General features: G+C 37.3%; 1 protein-coding gene across 1 annotated transcript in view; it reads right to left on the bottom strand.

Moving 5' to 3' along the window:
* Positions 1 to 1691, bottom strand: part of stt3b (STT3 oligosaccharyltransferase complex catalytic subunit B) — a 46310-nt gene extending 44619 nt beyond the window's left edge. Inside the window, exon 1 of the mRNA XM_084089897.1 lies at positions 1134 to 1691. Within this exon, the coding sequence (XP_083946023.1) occupies positions 1134 to 1390 (257 nt within the window). The 5' untranslated portion in view covers positions 1391 to 1691. The remainder of the gene's footprint in view (positions 1 to 1133) is intronic.
* Positions 1692 to 16635: the final 14944 nt, after the last annotated feature.

Here is a 16635-nt window from a genome sequence, read left to right as displayed (position 1 = left end):
GAAAGAAAAAGCACATGTAACAGTATAATTGTTCCGTGCGTCAGGTCTTAAAGTGACAGCAGCCTTATAAACCTGCTGCCAAATTATGAGATAATATAAAATATATCTAATATTTCCCCATGGTATCGAAATTGTGGCAAGTGAAAATGCTGAGTGGCTTGTAACTTTGGAAAACCACTAGCCACAATGGCTGGCGAGCAAAAAAGTTAATGTCAAGCCCTCGTCCCTGTATAATTATGACTGTTAATGACTGTTTTTACTATTGATTATTGTTAATCACTAGTAAAAGCAGTCATCCATATTAAGTAAATGTGATCCAATAGTGAGTAATATCTTGAATTTCACAATATATTACTCATGTTTCTAATCATTTCCCAAACAGTGAAAAGTAACTATTCTACTGCTACTGGTTAGTACACACTTGTGAGTGGACACTTTAGTGTTGTGTGGTTCAGATATTCACTTCTGAATAGTAGTACCCATTCCAGTTTTACCACTTCCACTAATCATCAGGAACTTATTTTGAATACATAACTTATTCTCAGTACTTTACATTTTCAAGTTTTCCTAGTACTAATTGAATAGACACTAGTAATTGTGTACTCCAATTGTAATTAGCTTAGCTTTTAGACACTATTGAATTGCCTACTAGTAATTAACAAAAAGAAATGGTAACAAAAATAAATTACTAGTATGTTAAGGAATAAATAGTAAAACGACTTGCCACAAAAACGGATGAAAACGATTTTTGATATCATATTTATTAATAATTTTCTGATTTGGATTTTTTAGGACACCTTGGCGTAAGTTAATATTCATTACATCTCAACAGACAGTAATCAAAAGTCGTGCTAAATTAGAATAGCATGTCGCTAACGCAATCACAATCAATTTCGTTTATCGTGAATTATAATAAGATGGAGGGCAACTACCATGCGGTTACGTGTCAAAATTGTCAAGCATGGACGGTACCGCACAGAGACAAAACGCTTCCTGAGACAATTATGAATGAAGGATCGCAGCAGCTCAGTGCATCACGCACGTACATTTCATTCACGGCGAGATTAATCGTGCATTACATCCCCAAACGTCAGATTATAAATGCGCCACAGCCCGCCCGCCTTTATACTCACCAAGGGTCAAACTCGTGAATGATGCTCTCGAAGCGAATAACTGCGAAAAGTCGAGAGCTGAACCCTGCCAACCAGGCCAGAAAGAGAATGGTGAACGACAGCAAAGACTGCCATCCCGCCGGCTGCGTCAGTCCCCCGGACAGGCCTCCGCCGCTGCATCCAGCCGGGGAGTTGGGCCGTCCGTTGCCCGAGACCGAACCTCCGGAGTTGGAGCTCGCTTTGTGCTTACAGTCGGAGGCAGTGTGGTGCTCCGCCATGTTCTGGAGGATTTGGTTAGGAAAGCACTTCCCACCGCCACGCACCCCTCTTTCCGCCAACCCGCTCCCTCCTCGGCGCCAATATTTCTGCGCAACCAGGCCTTTGCTCCAACTGCAGGAATTTGGCGTTGTGTATTAATAATTTGGATTTATTTGCAGCAGATTCCGCGTCTGAGTGGCATGCTAACCGGCACACGAGATCCACTGGTAGGGGGGGCGGGGGAGGGGGGTGAACAGGGCGGTTCTGTTCTATACACAGCAGGAAGAATCTCTCAGCCTCTCATAGCGAGACAGGTAGAACAAGGCGGGTCACACGCGCGACCCTTTCAGCCAATCCGCTGCAAGCAAACCACTGACAGGAGCCAATGAGATCACGCACAGCCTGGAACGTTGACAAACACAAACGGAAAAACGTTGACAGGAGGTTAGCCAATCCTGTCCCTGGTTTTCAATAACGAACACTCGTTTGAGCCAATCAGCACGAAGAACCGTCGTGGCGCTGTGCCGCGATACACCAATGAAATAAATGAATTTTGTATCAGAAAACTGCCTTCATACAGGCCACTACGCAAACGATATTTTTATGCGGATGTCATGTCATTGTCTCGCACAAAAATGAACGTCTCGTCATCATTTAGCCTACCCAACCTCATGTCGTTGCATAGGAGCTTTTAGGCATAATGTCTTAAGCAACTCCATTGTATGGATAAAGATGAAACGAGATTAAATGGCTACCGATTACTTTGTTTCACGAAAGAAAGTAATAGAAGTTATAGACAGAAATTCAAAACTTTTAAGGTCAACTTTTCCTTCTAATGATAAAATGATTGGCAAACACGCTACCGTGGCAACCGTGTTACATCTGCATGCTTTGCTTTGCATGTGTCATTTGTTATGCCAGCTACTGGTGCCTGCTTTTGGACATAATTTTGAACACATATTGCACAATGATAAACTGAGAAGCTGCAGCAGTAAAACATTTAATTATGGCATCAAGAAGACCAGCTAAACAGGAACAACCTGTATTTTATAGTTTCTCTCCAGTATGTGTATTCATCCTTAAATAAGATAAATGATTTAAGAAACAAAAGTGTGGTAGCCTTCAAGTTGTAGCTGTCCTGAAAACAATTATCAGACTGTCTCTGCCATTTTTATTAGATCTGAATGATTTTACAACTGACACACGGTATCAGCTACAATCTAAAAGTCACTGAAAACAATTCATTTAAAAAGAATAGCTAAATAAATCAACACAATGGTTAGATAATCCCATTCTCAAGCACCTTTAATACTAAGCACTATTAATTTAAACCAGCTTTATTTATAACCTATGGTGTGGACAGAATACTTAATTAATGTAAATATTTATGCAAATGCTTATATCATGCTTTAAAGCCGGAGTGTTTGGAGAGAAAAAATGGTTGTTCAAAATATAATTCATTTAATATAGGAAACTTACCGGTACCATGTGATGGTGATCTGAAATTCACAAAGTGAATTCTTTGCCTTGATCACATTCTCTGGAATTATCTTGTATTCCCACTAAAACATGATCCCAGTCAACCACTGAAACCACTCCACAATGTCATTCCAGATTAGGTTTGCTAAAAAACAATAAAATTCAAAAACCACATGCAGTATAGATCATACCGCCTTTGGCTTTTCAAGTTTTGTGCAGACCAGCATGCAGAAATTGCTTTGGATCTGCTCATGAGACATCACAGGCACAGTAGAAAATATCAGTTCCATAACATCTCATACAGTAGCAAGATGTAATGAGTTGTAATGGTAAAAACTGTTTCTGAGCTATATTTTTAATTAAACTTTTCTTCATTTCAAGGGTAATTCAGCATTAAGCTTGAAGGTCATCTTAAAAATAACAAGATTTTTTTTAAGCAAACTTCATCAGTCAGTGGATTGTTCTGGCTTCAATACATGTTCAAGTTATCCATTAATGTGACATTGCAGATGTGGTGTTTTAACAGTGACAGTTTAACATTTGGTTTAGTTAAACATGCCTCTATCCACAGTGCAAGGAATCCGTCTCTGCAGACAATATCCTACGTTAAGCATGTGTCAATATTGCTGCATTGAAAAATCAATAGATGCATTAAAGCCAATTGATTTTTTTTCTTTTTGTAGCCTATGTTCTGCTTACCATCTGGTAAAAAGGAAGCCTCTTTTCCTTGCACATGTGGCTTTGGTTATATTGTAATGGAAAATGAGTTGTGTCCTGTAGTATGTGAATATAACAGGCCTTTTTATGTCTCCTTTTCATCAGGAAAATTACCAGGGAAAATTAATTCAGAGAGTTGCTTAGCATTTTAAAACAAATCACATTTGCCAACAGTATTTTTTTTAAAGGTGTCAAATGTTTGACAAGCAAGTCTTGTTCTGGTTTTGAACAGCTTTAATGTACCTCTGCTGACACCCACAGTTTCCATGATGCCAGTGCACAGCAACCAGCTGCTAAAACGTCTAGAATGCAATAAATCTTTGATTTAACATCAGTCCTCCACAAATAATGAAAATTGTTGTAAATATAGACCCATATATAATGCAAAATATAAGAGGAGTCATTGCTCTTGACATTAGGTTGCATTTTTATATATTGGCTTATTTAAAATTATAATTATTATTTTTTTTTTAATTCAAGTGACTTTTTGGAAATATTGTAATTGATACTCTTTGTTAATTGTAAAGCTATTTAGATAAAACAAATATAAATATATTGGGTCACACTTTAGTTAAGGGTCCAATTCTCACTATTAACTAGTAATGACAACTTTTGCCTCAATAAACTCCTATTTACTGCTTAATAATAGTTAGTGAGGTAGTTGTTACATTTAGGTATTGGATAGGATTAAGGGATATAGAATATAAAGCATTAATATGTGCTTTATAAACAGCTAATATCCTAGTAATATGCATGCTAATAAGCAATAGTGAGAATTGGACCCTAAACTAAAGTGTTACCAAATATTGATAATTAAAATGGCAAAGACTGATATTTTTCAGAACATCTTAAAGGCTACCAAAAAAAAAAAAAAAAAAAAAAAGCATCTCAAATACATTTATCTTGGTTTTAGGATGTTTACATCTTTTTACTAGAAAGAACATAGCCTACTGTAAATACTGATTAAAGGGACACTCCACCCATTTGCACTAAGCTTTGCATTGTTAGAAACCCAGTCATACTATTGAATGGTCGTGCAACACTCTCTCATTTTCCCCTGAGACGGGAGAAATCCGTTATTTACCTCTTACACTTCCTCCCACAATGACGCAAAAATCGTCATTTTGCGTCATTGTCAGAGGAAGTGTAAGAGGGGGGGATTTCTGTTGAGACTACAAGCACTAGTTCCTCATCTCTCCAATCTTTCCCAGGGGCGGGACCCGCTCACGCTACAGACCTATTACAGATCAGTGGGTGGGACTTTACTCTCTTGTTTGAAGCTAAGCTAACAGGCGCTGTGGAGACAGATGTAAAGTTATGACAATAGCGGAGGAGAGTACTCAGTATGATATAGAAGAAGAGGATTTCGGAAGTCTGATGCTTAAATCAGGTGTTTGTGGCTACCTTTACAAGCCGCATTATAGCGAAGAGCAGCCGAGGCAGAAGACCTGCCTGCCGTGGACGAGGAGCCCAGACTGGCTCGAGTTAGGGCGGACTGGTGGCGCCGGTGATCTCACTATGCAACTACGAACACAGAGATAGAGTCCGTCTGCGGCAAAGAATTTCAACGATGACAATTTCGCCTGGACGAAATCTCTGAATCAGACGAGGACACGGACGTTTGTGTTGTGAATGTGAACTATCCTAGTTTCGCACCGCATATGTTCTGACTGAACATCCCGGTACCATGCAATAATTCACCTTTTCGAAAGAAATAAAAACGAGGAGTAATGCACTAATGAGTTCGCCAACTAACTAGACATTTTGTGTGAAATGAATTTCAAGCTCTGGTGGTAGCTAGCCTTGTAGACGGAAGAGTGATTTCTCTTATATGCAGATATGCGCTGTTCTGGATTAGTGGGAGTGGCTTGCGGAGCTGTGCAATGTGGTGCATTGTGGGAGTTGTTGTCTTTCATACAAATGCGTCCTGAAGTTATTTTTTGTCTTTCCTCGGTCACGAAGGCACCAAATTCAAAATTTATTTTTCATTTCGACTACATATATGACCCACTTTCAATAAAAAACAATGTTCCTATGGGTGGAATGCCCCTTTAAGAAAATGACATTTTTGCAGCGTGCTCATGGTGTTCTTGTTTAGTTGGTCTTCCTGGTGCCATTATTTGATTTTTAACAGTAGTGGTGAATAGTATAGAGAATGGCATGCAATCCAGAAGGTCCCTTATTTAAATGCCAAAGCAATTACCCACTGCATTCTGACATTAACATCCGGTTCTAACAATCGTTTCTTTCTCTTTTATTTTCCTCTGTGGTTTCTTTGTCTCAGTAGGAGAGTGAATTGCGAAAGTTTAGGCAAAAAAAACAAACAAAAAAAACACCTGTATATGAAGAGGTTAGAAGAGATCAGACAACGAGGCGACTTACCTGGTGACTCATATCAGTTGTGCGGAATGGAGGCATATAATGAGGCTGAGTGTGTATCTGTTCGACAGAAGAAAAAGCAGCTGTGAAAGACTATTCTCATGTGTGATCATTTATTGGGCTGATCCATTTATTGTGAATGATACAGCTAAGATCACAGTGCTCCGGGCTTTTATGTCTCTGAAGACAGCTGCAGCTATCGCAGAAGAAACAACTGATGGACGCATGTTGGATCAAGGACTGACTTTGATTAATCCTTTTCTGGTGGTTCATTCATTTGTTAGTTCTTTAGTGGTTCATTCATAAATATTCAAATTCAGGGCACCTTTTGTGCTACAGTCATAAATAACATCTCAATTCATGCAGGTTGTTAAAGAGAGATGTTTCTAAGAGATCATACAGTTGTCAATAACACTAAAACTTACATTGATGGGAACTGAGACATTTTTAGGTTTTGTTGCGGGCTATTTTTAAAGTGCCCCTATTATGCTTTTTCCGGATATTACCTTTCATTTAGTGTGTGTTATAATTGTTTGTGAATGCGAACGGTCTGCAAAGTTTTTAAAAATTAAAGTGTACAGCACACGGAGTTAGAAAGAAAGAAGAACTGAACAAAACAAAAGAAAGAAACTGCCTGAAACAAGTTGTCAGTAATTCCAGTCTTATTTCCTGCACAAACCTAAGTGGGCTCGTAACACATTTGCATAATGCTTTGGTCTTCATTGGCTGCCCGCGAACAACGTCCACTTTGACCCTCAAAGACTGTAGTTGTAGCTGAGGGCTGAGAGTTTGGTTCTGCGAAGGCAAATCCACTTTGATTGCACTTCCAAAGGATGAGAAAATTCAGGAGCTGAAATTCAGATATGTGACCCTGGACCACAAAATGGGTACATAATCACATGGGTACATTTTTTGAAATTGAGATTTATACATCTTCTGAAAGCTGAATAACTTGATGCTGAAAGCTTTCCATTGATATGGTTTGTTAGGATAGAACAATATTTGGCCGAGATACAACTATTTGAAAGTCTGGAATCTGAGGGTGCAAAAAAATCAAAACATTGATGAATCAAATCAATGAAGGTGAATCAAATCAATCACCTTTAAAGTTGTCCATTTATGTTTGCGATTGTGCTGCATTCATTCACAAAAATAAATGGTTTATACATTTATGTTAGGAAATTTACAAAATATCTTAATGGAACATGATCTTTACTTAATATCCTAATGATTTTTGGCATAAAAGAAAAATCGATAATTTTGACCCATACAATTTATTGTTGGCTATTGCCACAAATATACCCATGCTACTTGTGACTGGTTTTGTGATCCAGGGTCACATATGGGGCATGTTCAAGTTCAAAACGGTGCGCAACGTTTTGCTACGGTTTCCGGGTTGAACGTCATGTTTCCTGGAAACGGCGTGCACCGGTGTGCAACGGGGTTTGAGATACGTTTTCTCTTGTTTGGTGGGTGTGTCAGAACTGCAGTCCAATCAGCAACAACATGTATATAAAGCACGTGGTATTAAAGTGAACTCGCACAATGGGTTCAAGGAAAGTATTAAATTTACAAATGTGTTCGATGCAGCTCGGTATACGCAACAACTGAGGATATTAGAAGACATGTTTGTCGAAAGTTTTATTGTAAAAAATATAGGATATCAACAAAATGATGTAGTTGTTTATTTTAGCTTCATTGCAAGTGTATTGGTATAGAAATAAACAATGGTAGTTAAGTGCTTTTCCTAAAAATGAGAAAGAAAATACAGGGTATTAAAACAGTATGAACTACAAATAAAGTCAGTATGTGAGGCTAAATAGATGTGTTTTAGTCTGAATTAGGTAAGATGTTTGCTTCCATTTCAGTTTCAGCAATCCCTTCTCTCGATTGGGATGTTCTCTTTTGTTCTGGGCGGCAAGTGCAGTTACTGTAACATCGGGCATATTTTGTAGTATTAAACACATATTTATACCGACTTCATCAGGCTCCGAAAATTCTTCACAGAGAACACAAAGAATAGCCTTCTCAGCTGCCATAGTTGCAACTCTTGCGTCATCAGAACAGTGTGTTCAACGCACCACCGTTTCTGTTTAAAAAACGTTGTGCAACGTTTTGTCGGGGCTGAACGCAGCCCTGGTAATGGCAGTTTCGTTTCCGACACGTGCTGTAAGCGGTAGACCAATCACAACAGACTGGGCCATCTGACCAATCAGAGCATGGTAACCTTTCGGAAAGGAGGGGTTGAGAGAAATCTTTATTAAACTGTTTCAGACATTTTGAGAAAAGAGGTGATGCTGCGGTGTATATTATGAAAAAAATATATATATATTTTTTTACCTTGGATGCATGTAAACCGATTGTAGGATTCTGGCAAAACAAGCTGAAGTCCGTAACCTTTTTTGGGTTATTACAGATACGTGTGTTTGTATTTCAAAGAGAACCAGTAAGGAACATTAATTTGTTGGTATGACAATTAGAATACACAGAAATGGATCTGAACTACAGGTAGCCCTAATACACATTAAATGCAGTCATGCAATGCTGATGTTGTTAACATTAACAAATTGAGAACAAAGTATAATTTGCACGGTTTGACGTGATATGATAAGCGATTCAGCGCAATTTTCTGCAATGCTTTTTTCCCCCTTAGTAGGTCAGAACAAAAGTGGATGTTACTTACAGATGAAATTTTCCTGTGAAAATTCGTAAGTTGGTCATACTTCCAAAAAGTAGAATCTGTGATTCCGAATGACAGTATCCACACCGGCGCGGTGACTGAGCGGCACATTCTCCTCAAAACATTGGATTCATCCGCGCCGTGACATGCCGAGGCACAACCCATGTAAAGTTGATAATTCCGCAAATAACTGCAATTGCAGATTCCGAACAGAGATGGCGACAAAGAGGAAAAACTACGGACTGCAGCTTTAATTTTATGAAAAAAAAAAAAAAAACTAGCAACATCCTGGCAGCCACACCCAGAACCATAGCATCATGGTGTGATTTTTGTATGGACTATCAAATTTTCCTCAGAAATTTTAAATCTAGTTATTTCTGTGCCTTTTTTTTCTTTATTTCCATTATTTTTTTTATATGTTTTTATATACTGTATGTATATACTGTATCAAACTACAGTATATTAATATGATACTAAAATGTATTGACTTTATATTGTTTGTTTATTTACGATTTAATATTTTTTTATCAAAGCCAACTGTGCATCATGCAAGCCTCCATTAGATGTTGAAGGCCAGACTGTACTATTGTGTCATAATGGTCCTGAACCAAATGGCACTGCATACTCAATAATCTACTCTGTCACTACTCAGGCATTGATCTTTCACTGTATCTGCAGAGACGTCTCACAAAATAACATACTAGCAGTGTGGAGAAGGTCTGTTTGTCTTCATTAGGTGGCCTTCTGCTGTAAAACTGCTTTTCTATTTCTCATCGGCTTCTCCAGTATAATGGACTCTGGGACGGAAGTGCTAGAAAAGACGTTAGACTGATCTGTAGAGACAGCGAGGCTCTCACGGCGATGGCCCAGAGCTCAGCACACTGCCTCATAATAATTAGTAAATGATCACTTTGCTTTGACTTTCTACCCAACTTGGAATCTACTATGGAAAATAATGAATTAATTAATAGGCTACATGATAAAGTAGTTTTTTTTTTTTTTTATGTTTAAGAAGGCTTTCTACTCTCAGCAAATGCATTATTTCCAAATGATTCATTTAAAGTGGAATTACCACAATACCACCCTTAAAGCACATATTTTAGGACTGTAAAACCTATAAATGCAGCAGGAATAAATTATTGCAATGGTCAGAGGAGCTTGGCATTCAAAAATAATTACTGCATACGAAGTTTTAACTTTTTATTATCCCTCTCTCTTTTTTATTTATTTATTTATTTGTTTATTTTAGCACAGCTCTCTCTAGTGGTAGAAGACAGATAGGACATAATTGGACGTTAATAAACGATTTTTTTTTCTTTTCTTTAGGCATCCAGCTAAAGAGGTCAAAGGAACATTCAGACTCAGATTAAAGTAGTCATGACACATTGAAAAAACTTTAACCACACATATAAGAAAAACTACTATGTTGACACCATGTACAGTGATGGTCGCAGATAGTAATGTCGTTGAACTTATACAACATGTATTATACAGTAGGTAGGTACCATGGTGTTTAGCAATGGCCAACAGAGGGCAGTGTAGGTCACTAGTATAGAGTCAGAGGAAGACCTGACTGCTGCCATGCACAGATTTTGTCCAACATCAATCACTGGATTAAAACAAAGTCAATCCTTAGATCTCTGACAACAAAAGGGTTTGATTTAGTGGTTTATTCTGGGAACGGGAAAGTTAAGTAAACAAGCAATGTCTGCGGAGCAGGCCACAGATGGCAGAAATACAAAGATTGGGATTTGGGATTGTTGCAAATGACAAGTTTAAAAGATCTGTGCTGAAATGTGCTAACTATGTATTTCTTGTTTTGGCTTTGGTGGCATCTCACTTGTGTTTGATTATCCTTCCAACCTGGCTTCTATAGCCTATATATATTTATGTAAATTATGAGTTAAAATGACAAGTTAACCCGTTAAGCCAAGATTAAAAAATAAAGTCTCATTTGTGTTTGTCTCTCCTTTTGACCCAGCTTACATATATGCATATCTATGTAAATTATGATTTAAAAATTATGAGTTATCCTGTTAAGCACATCAAGGTCAGATTTCATTGCCAAAAAAAATCTAAAAAATAAAATAAAATTCTAAAATAAAATATATAAATAAATTCAACCTACCTTGTAGCCTATATAAATTATGAGTTAAAATTATGAACTATTCTGTTCATTTCGAGAAATGGACAGATTTCACCTAAATATATATAATGAGGTGCATTTTTTGGAGTGTTCCAAGTTTTGCATTGTAATATTTTCATGAGAGTTTAAGCACTTCTTTATTTCAACATCATTTCAGGTGTTTCTAGGGTTTTCTGTACATTTTTCGGGACTGATGAACCATTATTTAAATCAGTATTTATTGTGGTCATCTTGCAGATAAACTTACACCTAAATGGCACATCATAGGTCATTTTACATGTCAGTCAGGCTTTCTACTGAAGTGACCATTTTTAGCCATATCACAACACACACACAAAAAATCTTAATACTCATAAAAAATAGGCCATTTGACAGTTTGCATCTTGTTTTAATTTGTACTTTAAAGGTACCCTGGTAATCCAGAGTTCTCGCGAGAGCACAAGTTGAATTTGCTCAGCGAGTTACTCTGGTGTCGAGTAATGATGCTCATTAAATATGCCCCTCGATCTGAGCTGCACCAATCACATCGGGTTATCTGATATAGGCGGGCCAGAGGCGAGCTAAACAGATGACGACAGCTAAACAGATGACGACAGCGCTGTGACGTCAAAGTCATTAGTAAACATTGCAAGATGGCTATGGATGAACACCAGTTGTTTGAAATGGCTTTGGCCGCTACAATGAATGAGTTAGACTTTGCTTTTTAAGGAACAGAAGACACCGCTCGAATCGTTCCTTTGCAAGAAGGACGTTTTTGCCGTTTTCCCGACCGGATACGGTAAGAGTACCAGTTAGCTCCGCTGGTATTGTTGTGATTGGTCGTAGTGTTATCCAATTGCGTGCAGTGAGATTTTCAAATGCATGCTTGGTACCGCCCCTCGAGCTGGGCGATTTTCATTAGTCGACGCCAGACCATTAATCTTTTAGATTTAGGTCTGGATTTCCAGGCTACTTTAATGGCTCAAAGATCATCAAAAATATAATGGAGGAGCACTAGTGCTCCAATTGGCCAGCCTATATCATTATCCCAGCTCCTTTAACATGTGTTTGTTTGGAAGCAAGTATGATAGTGTGTTGTGTCTTTGAGCTGTGTGCACTGTTCCCCTTCAGTGTCTATCTCTTATCTGTTGTTTGATCTCTGTACCCTCGGGTGGCGCCAGCGATCAAAGAGCATGATGAAACACAGCCTGATGGTGGCTCGCTAGACGTGCAGGGAAAAAGGTGAATGCCTTCAAACAGATACTTATCAGTCAGCAGGCACATGGCCTACAGCCCACCACTTCAACTTAACTGCCGAAAGAACTGGAGAAGAAGAATCGCGGAGGCCTTCACGGACTTTGCTATGTGCCAGCCTTGTTATGGTGATGTATGCGGCCGGCACTCAAGCAAAACTTGAAGCTTTATAAGTTAATAAAAGAAGCAGAGAGCAAGGGGAATCATTAAAAGAAAATAAATCAGACCAGCCCGTGGTGAAAATCAAGCTTTTAATGTTGTTTATATGTCTATGTGGTGTTTTTTAAATATGATTTAAGACAAATTATGTGCAAATTCATAAGTCATAAACATTACCATTGCTGAGTATTTTCTCCATAAAACAGTGAACCAAAGACATGCGGTCTCAAAAACGCGGTATGAAATCGCTGGTGTTTCTGACGTCACAAACTACCTTGTAACCAATCATGTCAACGTGATCGTCAATGAGTGGATCCCTGTGCTGGTGTGAGTGAGTGGAGGCGGGGCTAATTTGCATATTCATGAAACCGCGTATACTAAATGAGGCAAGGGTGTAAGTTACATTCAAGCTATTTTAAGGCATTGAAAAAACTTTTAAATATGTAATTTTGATGATCAAAGGTGAGTTTTAAAGGATAACATATATTTGACTACAGGGGGACTTTTCAAAGTCTTTTTAGCGCAATTTTCCCCCGGAAATTGCGCTGGTTAACTCATGATTTCTGTTCTGTGCGTCTGTGCGCACCAATCTTGCACTTCTATCTACTCCTCAACCAGACCACCTAGAGACTTCGGGTTTTCGGCATTATGTTAAGGAAGGTCTAATCTCGGGAACGCACAAAAAAAATCCAGGAAAAGATTTACTATCTCTTAGTGTTGTGATCCCATGAGGTGAGAAAATTGCGCTAAAACACTCACCGAGTTTTTATTACTTGTTTTTTTTATTTAAGAAATGAATACTTTTATTCAGCAAGGGTGCATTTAATTGCTCAAAAGTAACAGTGTAGAATTACATTGTTAAAAAAATCTCTATTTAGAAAACGCTGTTCTTTTGAACTTCTATCTTCTAATATCTTAAGCAGCACAAATGTTTTTAATAATAACAATAAAAAAAATGTTTCTTGAGCACCAAATCAGCATATTAGAAAGATTTTTGAAGGATCATGTGACACTGAAGATTGGCTGTTGAAAATTCTGCTTTGTCATCACAGGAATAAATTACATTTTAACCCTTGTAATGCATAAAAAAAAAACGGTATACACCTTTTGCATTTCCGGGTCTTGGACCCGGTGGAACGTAAGCTTGTAAAAAAACCTTTTTTTTCCAATTATAATCATATTGTATCTGATCAGTAACTTCGAGTGAATAATTAACGTTTTGAATGTTACTGTGTTTTTACCATGCTATTACATTAAAGCTACACTGTGTAGGATTTTCTCCAATCTAGCGGTGAAATTGTTTATGACTACCAACTGAATATTACCATCTAGCCCCTCCCATTCCGAGGGCGTTTTAACTCCTACGGTGGCCGTATTAATTCAAATCTGCCGGCAGTCGTGAGTAATCTCCCCCTCGCATTCGTCACAGCGCCACTGAGTGTAAAAACGCGAAAGGCGAAGCTTGAACTTCCAGGTATGTCCCTCTTTGGCTAATGTATTTTCAAGATGGAGGCGCAACATGGCTTCCGCCATTCGAGCGACTCGCTCGTATGTATTCTAAATGGCAGATTCTACCCTTACGAGAATACTTGATTAGTTGGTAGAAGTAATTACACATTAATGAGCACATATCATTTTGAAAGAACGTGTTCTTGCTAAGAATCAACTTAAAAAAATTACAGTGTAGCTTTAAGTTATGTATTAGAGACATTCTTTGAAATTTACAATTTCACAAGACTTACAGCAAAAAAAGTGTGATGCAAGAAAATATATATTTTATCAATATTTATGAGAAATTTAATTTGAATATGTCATTATATGAAATTTATAAGAACATATAATATGAGAATTACCACCAATATGAACTCCATTGACTTCAATGCTTAAAAGTCTAAATTTATGAAACCTACACATTCTTTTTCTAACAAGACAACATCAATATTACTCTGAAGAGTTTTTTAAACAAAATATATAAATTTTACTTGCAGAAACTTTATTATCAGATAAAAAAAGAGACGATGAACAGCCTGAATCTGCTTTTCATGCTGCAATGGTTCACAGGTAGCAGCAGAGGAAAATTTGGACCCTCTTTCCTTTTTCAAATTTAGACCTTTGGCTTATGAACTTTTGATCTACATACAGACATTAATTTGTCAGTTTATTGTAATATCATAAATATTGTGTGTGTGAGCGCATGAAAGAGGCTAAATGTAGCCTATTTTACAAAAGTTATTTGAGACAAATCGAACAAATAAATGTATTTTAAAAAAAGAAAAAAGAAAAAATCTGCGTAATTTTGTGTGTAAAGCTACAGTTCACTTCCGAATATATATATATATATATATATATATATATATATATATATATATATATATATATATATATATATATATATATATATATATATATATATATATATAAAAAAAATCTTATAATAAAAAAGGGTTAAGATGTATTAAAATAGAAACAATTGTTTTAAATTGAAATTATATTTTGATCAAATAAATGTAGCCTTGGTGAGACTTCATAATTTTTCTTTTTTTAAACCAACCTCAAACGTTTAAAGTAGTGTTATACTAAGACTACTTCACATAGGTTACAAATAAGCTTTTGTGGTTTTTGTGTTTTTTTATTTAAAATATAATGTCTCTAAAACTATTTTAATTGAAATATGACACACTGCTATTTTAAAACATATAGAGCCTGCAGGCTAAATGTATCACAGCGTTACAGTTTGTGAGTAAAGTGGTGCCACTTAAATTAATAAATGTTTGTTTTGGGTAATTTAGGATTGACGATTAACTAAACAATGAAAGATAGTCAATGTATTATGTATGATGAATAAAGTTGTTGTATACAGGCTACGAAAACTTATATGCACTTATGAATTCCTCACTTCACGAGAAGTCTCTTTCACAGGCGCATATTTGAGGTCTCGTAAATCTTTCCTTTTAGCATATATTTATACATTTTAGTATTCAAGCTATTTACAGACATCTGAAAATGGAGACTAGAGACTAAACTGTTTACTCCAGCTCTCCACGACAGAAAAGAATGCACTACGGTTTCCTCTGGTCAGCTCAGCTCTCTCTAGAACACCACAACGACAACAAATGCCAAGACTCAGAACGGGCCCATAAATCCTATTTTGAGATCAGTGCCACAGAGAGATATTTATAGGCCTTCAGCCCCACATATTCTGCTTTATTCCCTTGTCTGGTTATCCCCCCCCTCCCCCTAAAATAGTAAAGAAACAATAGACATAGGGAAAAGAGGGATGGTGAGAGGAACAGGGGTGTGTTCGACTGCCGGGGATAAAAATGACTCGTCTGAGGGACTCGGCAGTCTTCGTTTTCTCTGTCATTATGGTCACGGCAGTTCCCGGTCATGAATTTCAAAACTCTCACTCCCAAACAAAGCCCAGATAAACCGCTATACTGACTCCAGCGTGAAAGCTCAACTCAAACAGCCTCACGCCACAATAGAGAGTCAAAGAGGAAGATTATTTCACTCAATTAGACAGTCGTCTGCCCCAGCCCACGCGCATGCGCGGTGCAAGACTTGCTTTTATAGAGAATCATTTTAAATCCATAGAATGATGAATAGCGTTGGACTGACGTTAAATAATCTGTTAGTAATTTTTAAAAAAGAAATTATTTGATGTTAACATGAAACTTGGCGATAATGATAAATGACAAATTTATGAAGCAGAGACAGTGGCCCTCCAGGACCGAGATTGGTGAACCCTGCTTAAGATTGAGCCACTGTAGTCACTTGGACTATATTAATGATGTCTTTAATACATTTTCTGGGCCAGCAAGTTATAATGCCTTAGAAGCCTATGGAGGAGTGATCCAGCTCTCAGATTTAATCAAAAATATCTTAATTTGTGTTCCGAAGATGAACGAAGGTCTTACGGGGTTGGAACAACATGAGGGTGAGTAATTACTGACAGAATTTTCATTTTTTGGGTGAACTAACCCTTTAACAATGCTTAAAAAATTACCTATAGCAACAACAGCAGTGGGTTTTGGATTTTCTTTTGAAAATGACAAAAATCCAGTTTTACACTGTTACCAACTTGCTACTGTTGTAAAAGATACTTTCACACAACAGCTTCTTGATTTAGGTGTTCTTGTAGAAACCCTGAGGCTTATGTACAGAAATGCAGGTGTCAGTTCTACGAGGCATATTTGACAACTGATTTCCATTAAAGAGCTTTGTTTCCCACAACACTGAACTGGTGGGCATGCGTGACAACCGGTTAATGGAATGTTAACTAAGACTAACTGAAAACATTGTTGTAACCAGCGGCGTTATACAGGTAATACGTGGCTGTCAATCATCACCCAAATGAAAGGAATCTTCACGAATTTCCCAGGCTGATAGTGGACCTAATAGATCCAACTAATAATTCAAAGATATATACAATGAACAGACTGTATTAAAACAAAATGAAAAAATGTGACCCA

The sequence above is a fragment of the Abramis brama genome (genome assembly GCF_963993115.1).
Source record: "Abramis brama genome assembly, chromosome: 17".
NCBI classification, from domain to species: Eukaryota; Metazoa; Chordata; class Actinopteri; order Cypriniformes; family Leuciscidae; genus Abramis; species Abramis brama.
Note: the sequence above shows the minus strand (reverse complement) of the source record. Positions and strands in the feature narration are given on the sequence as shown.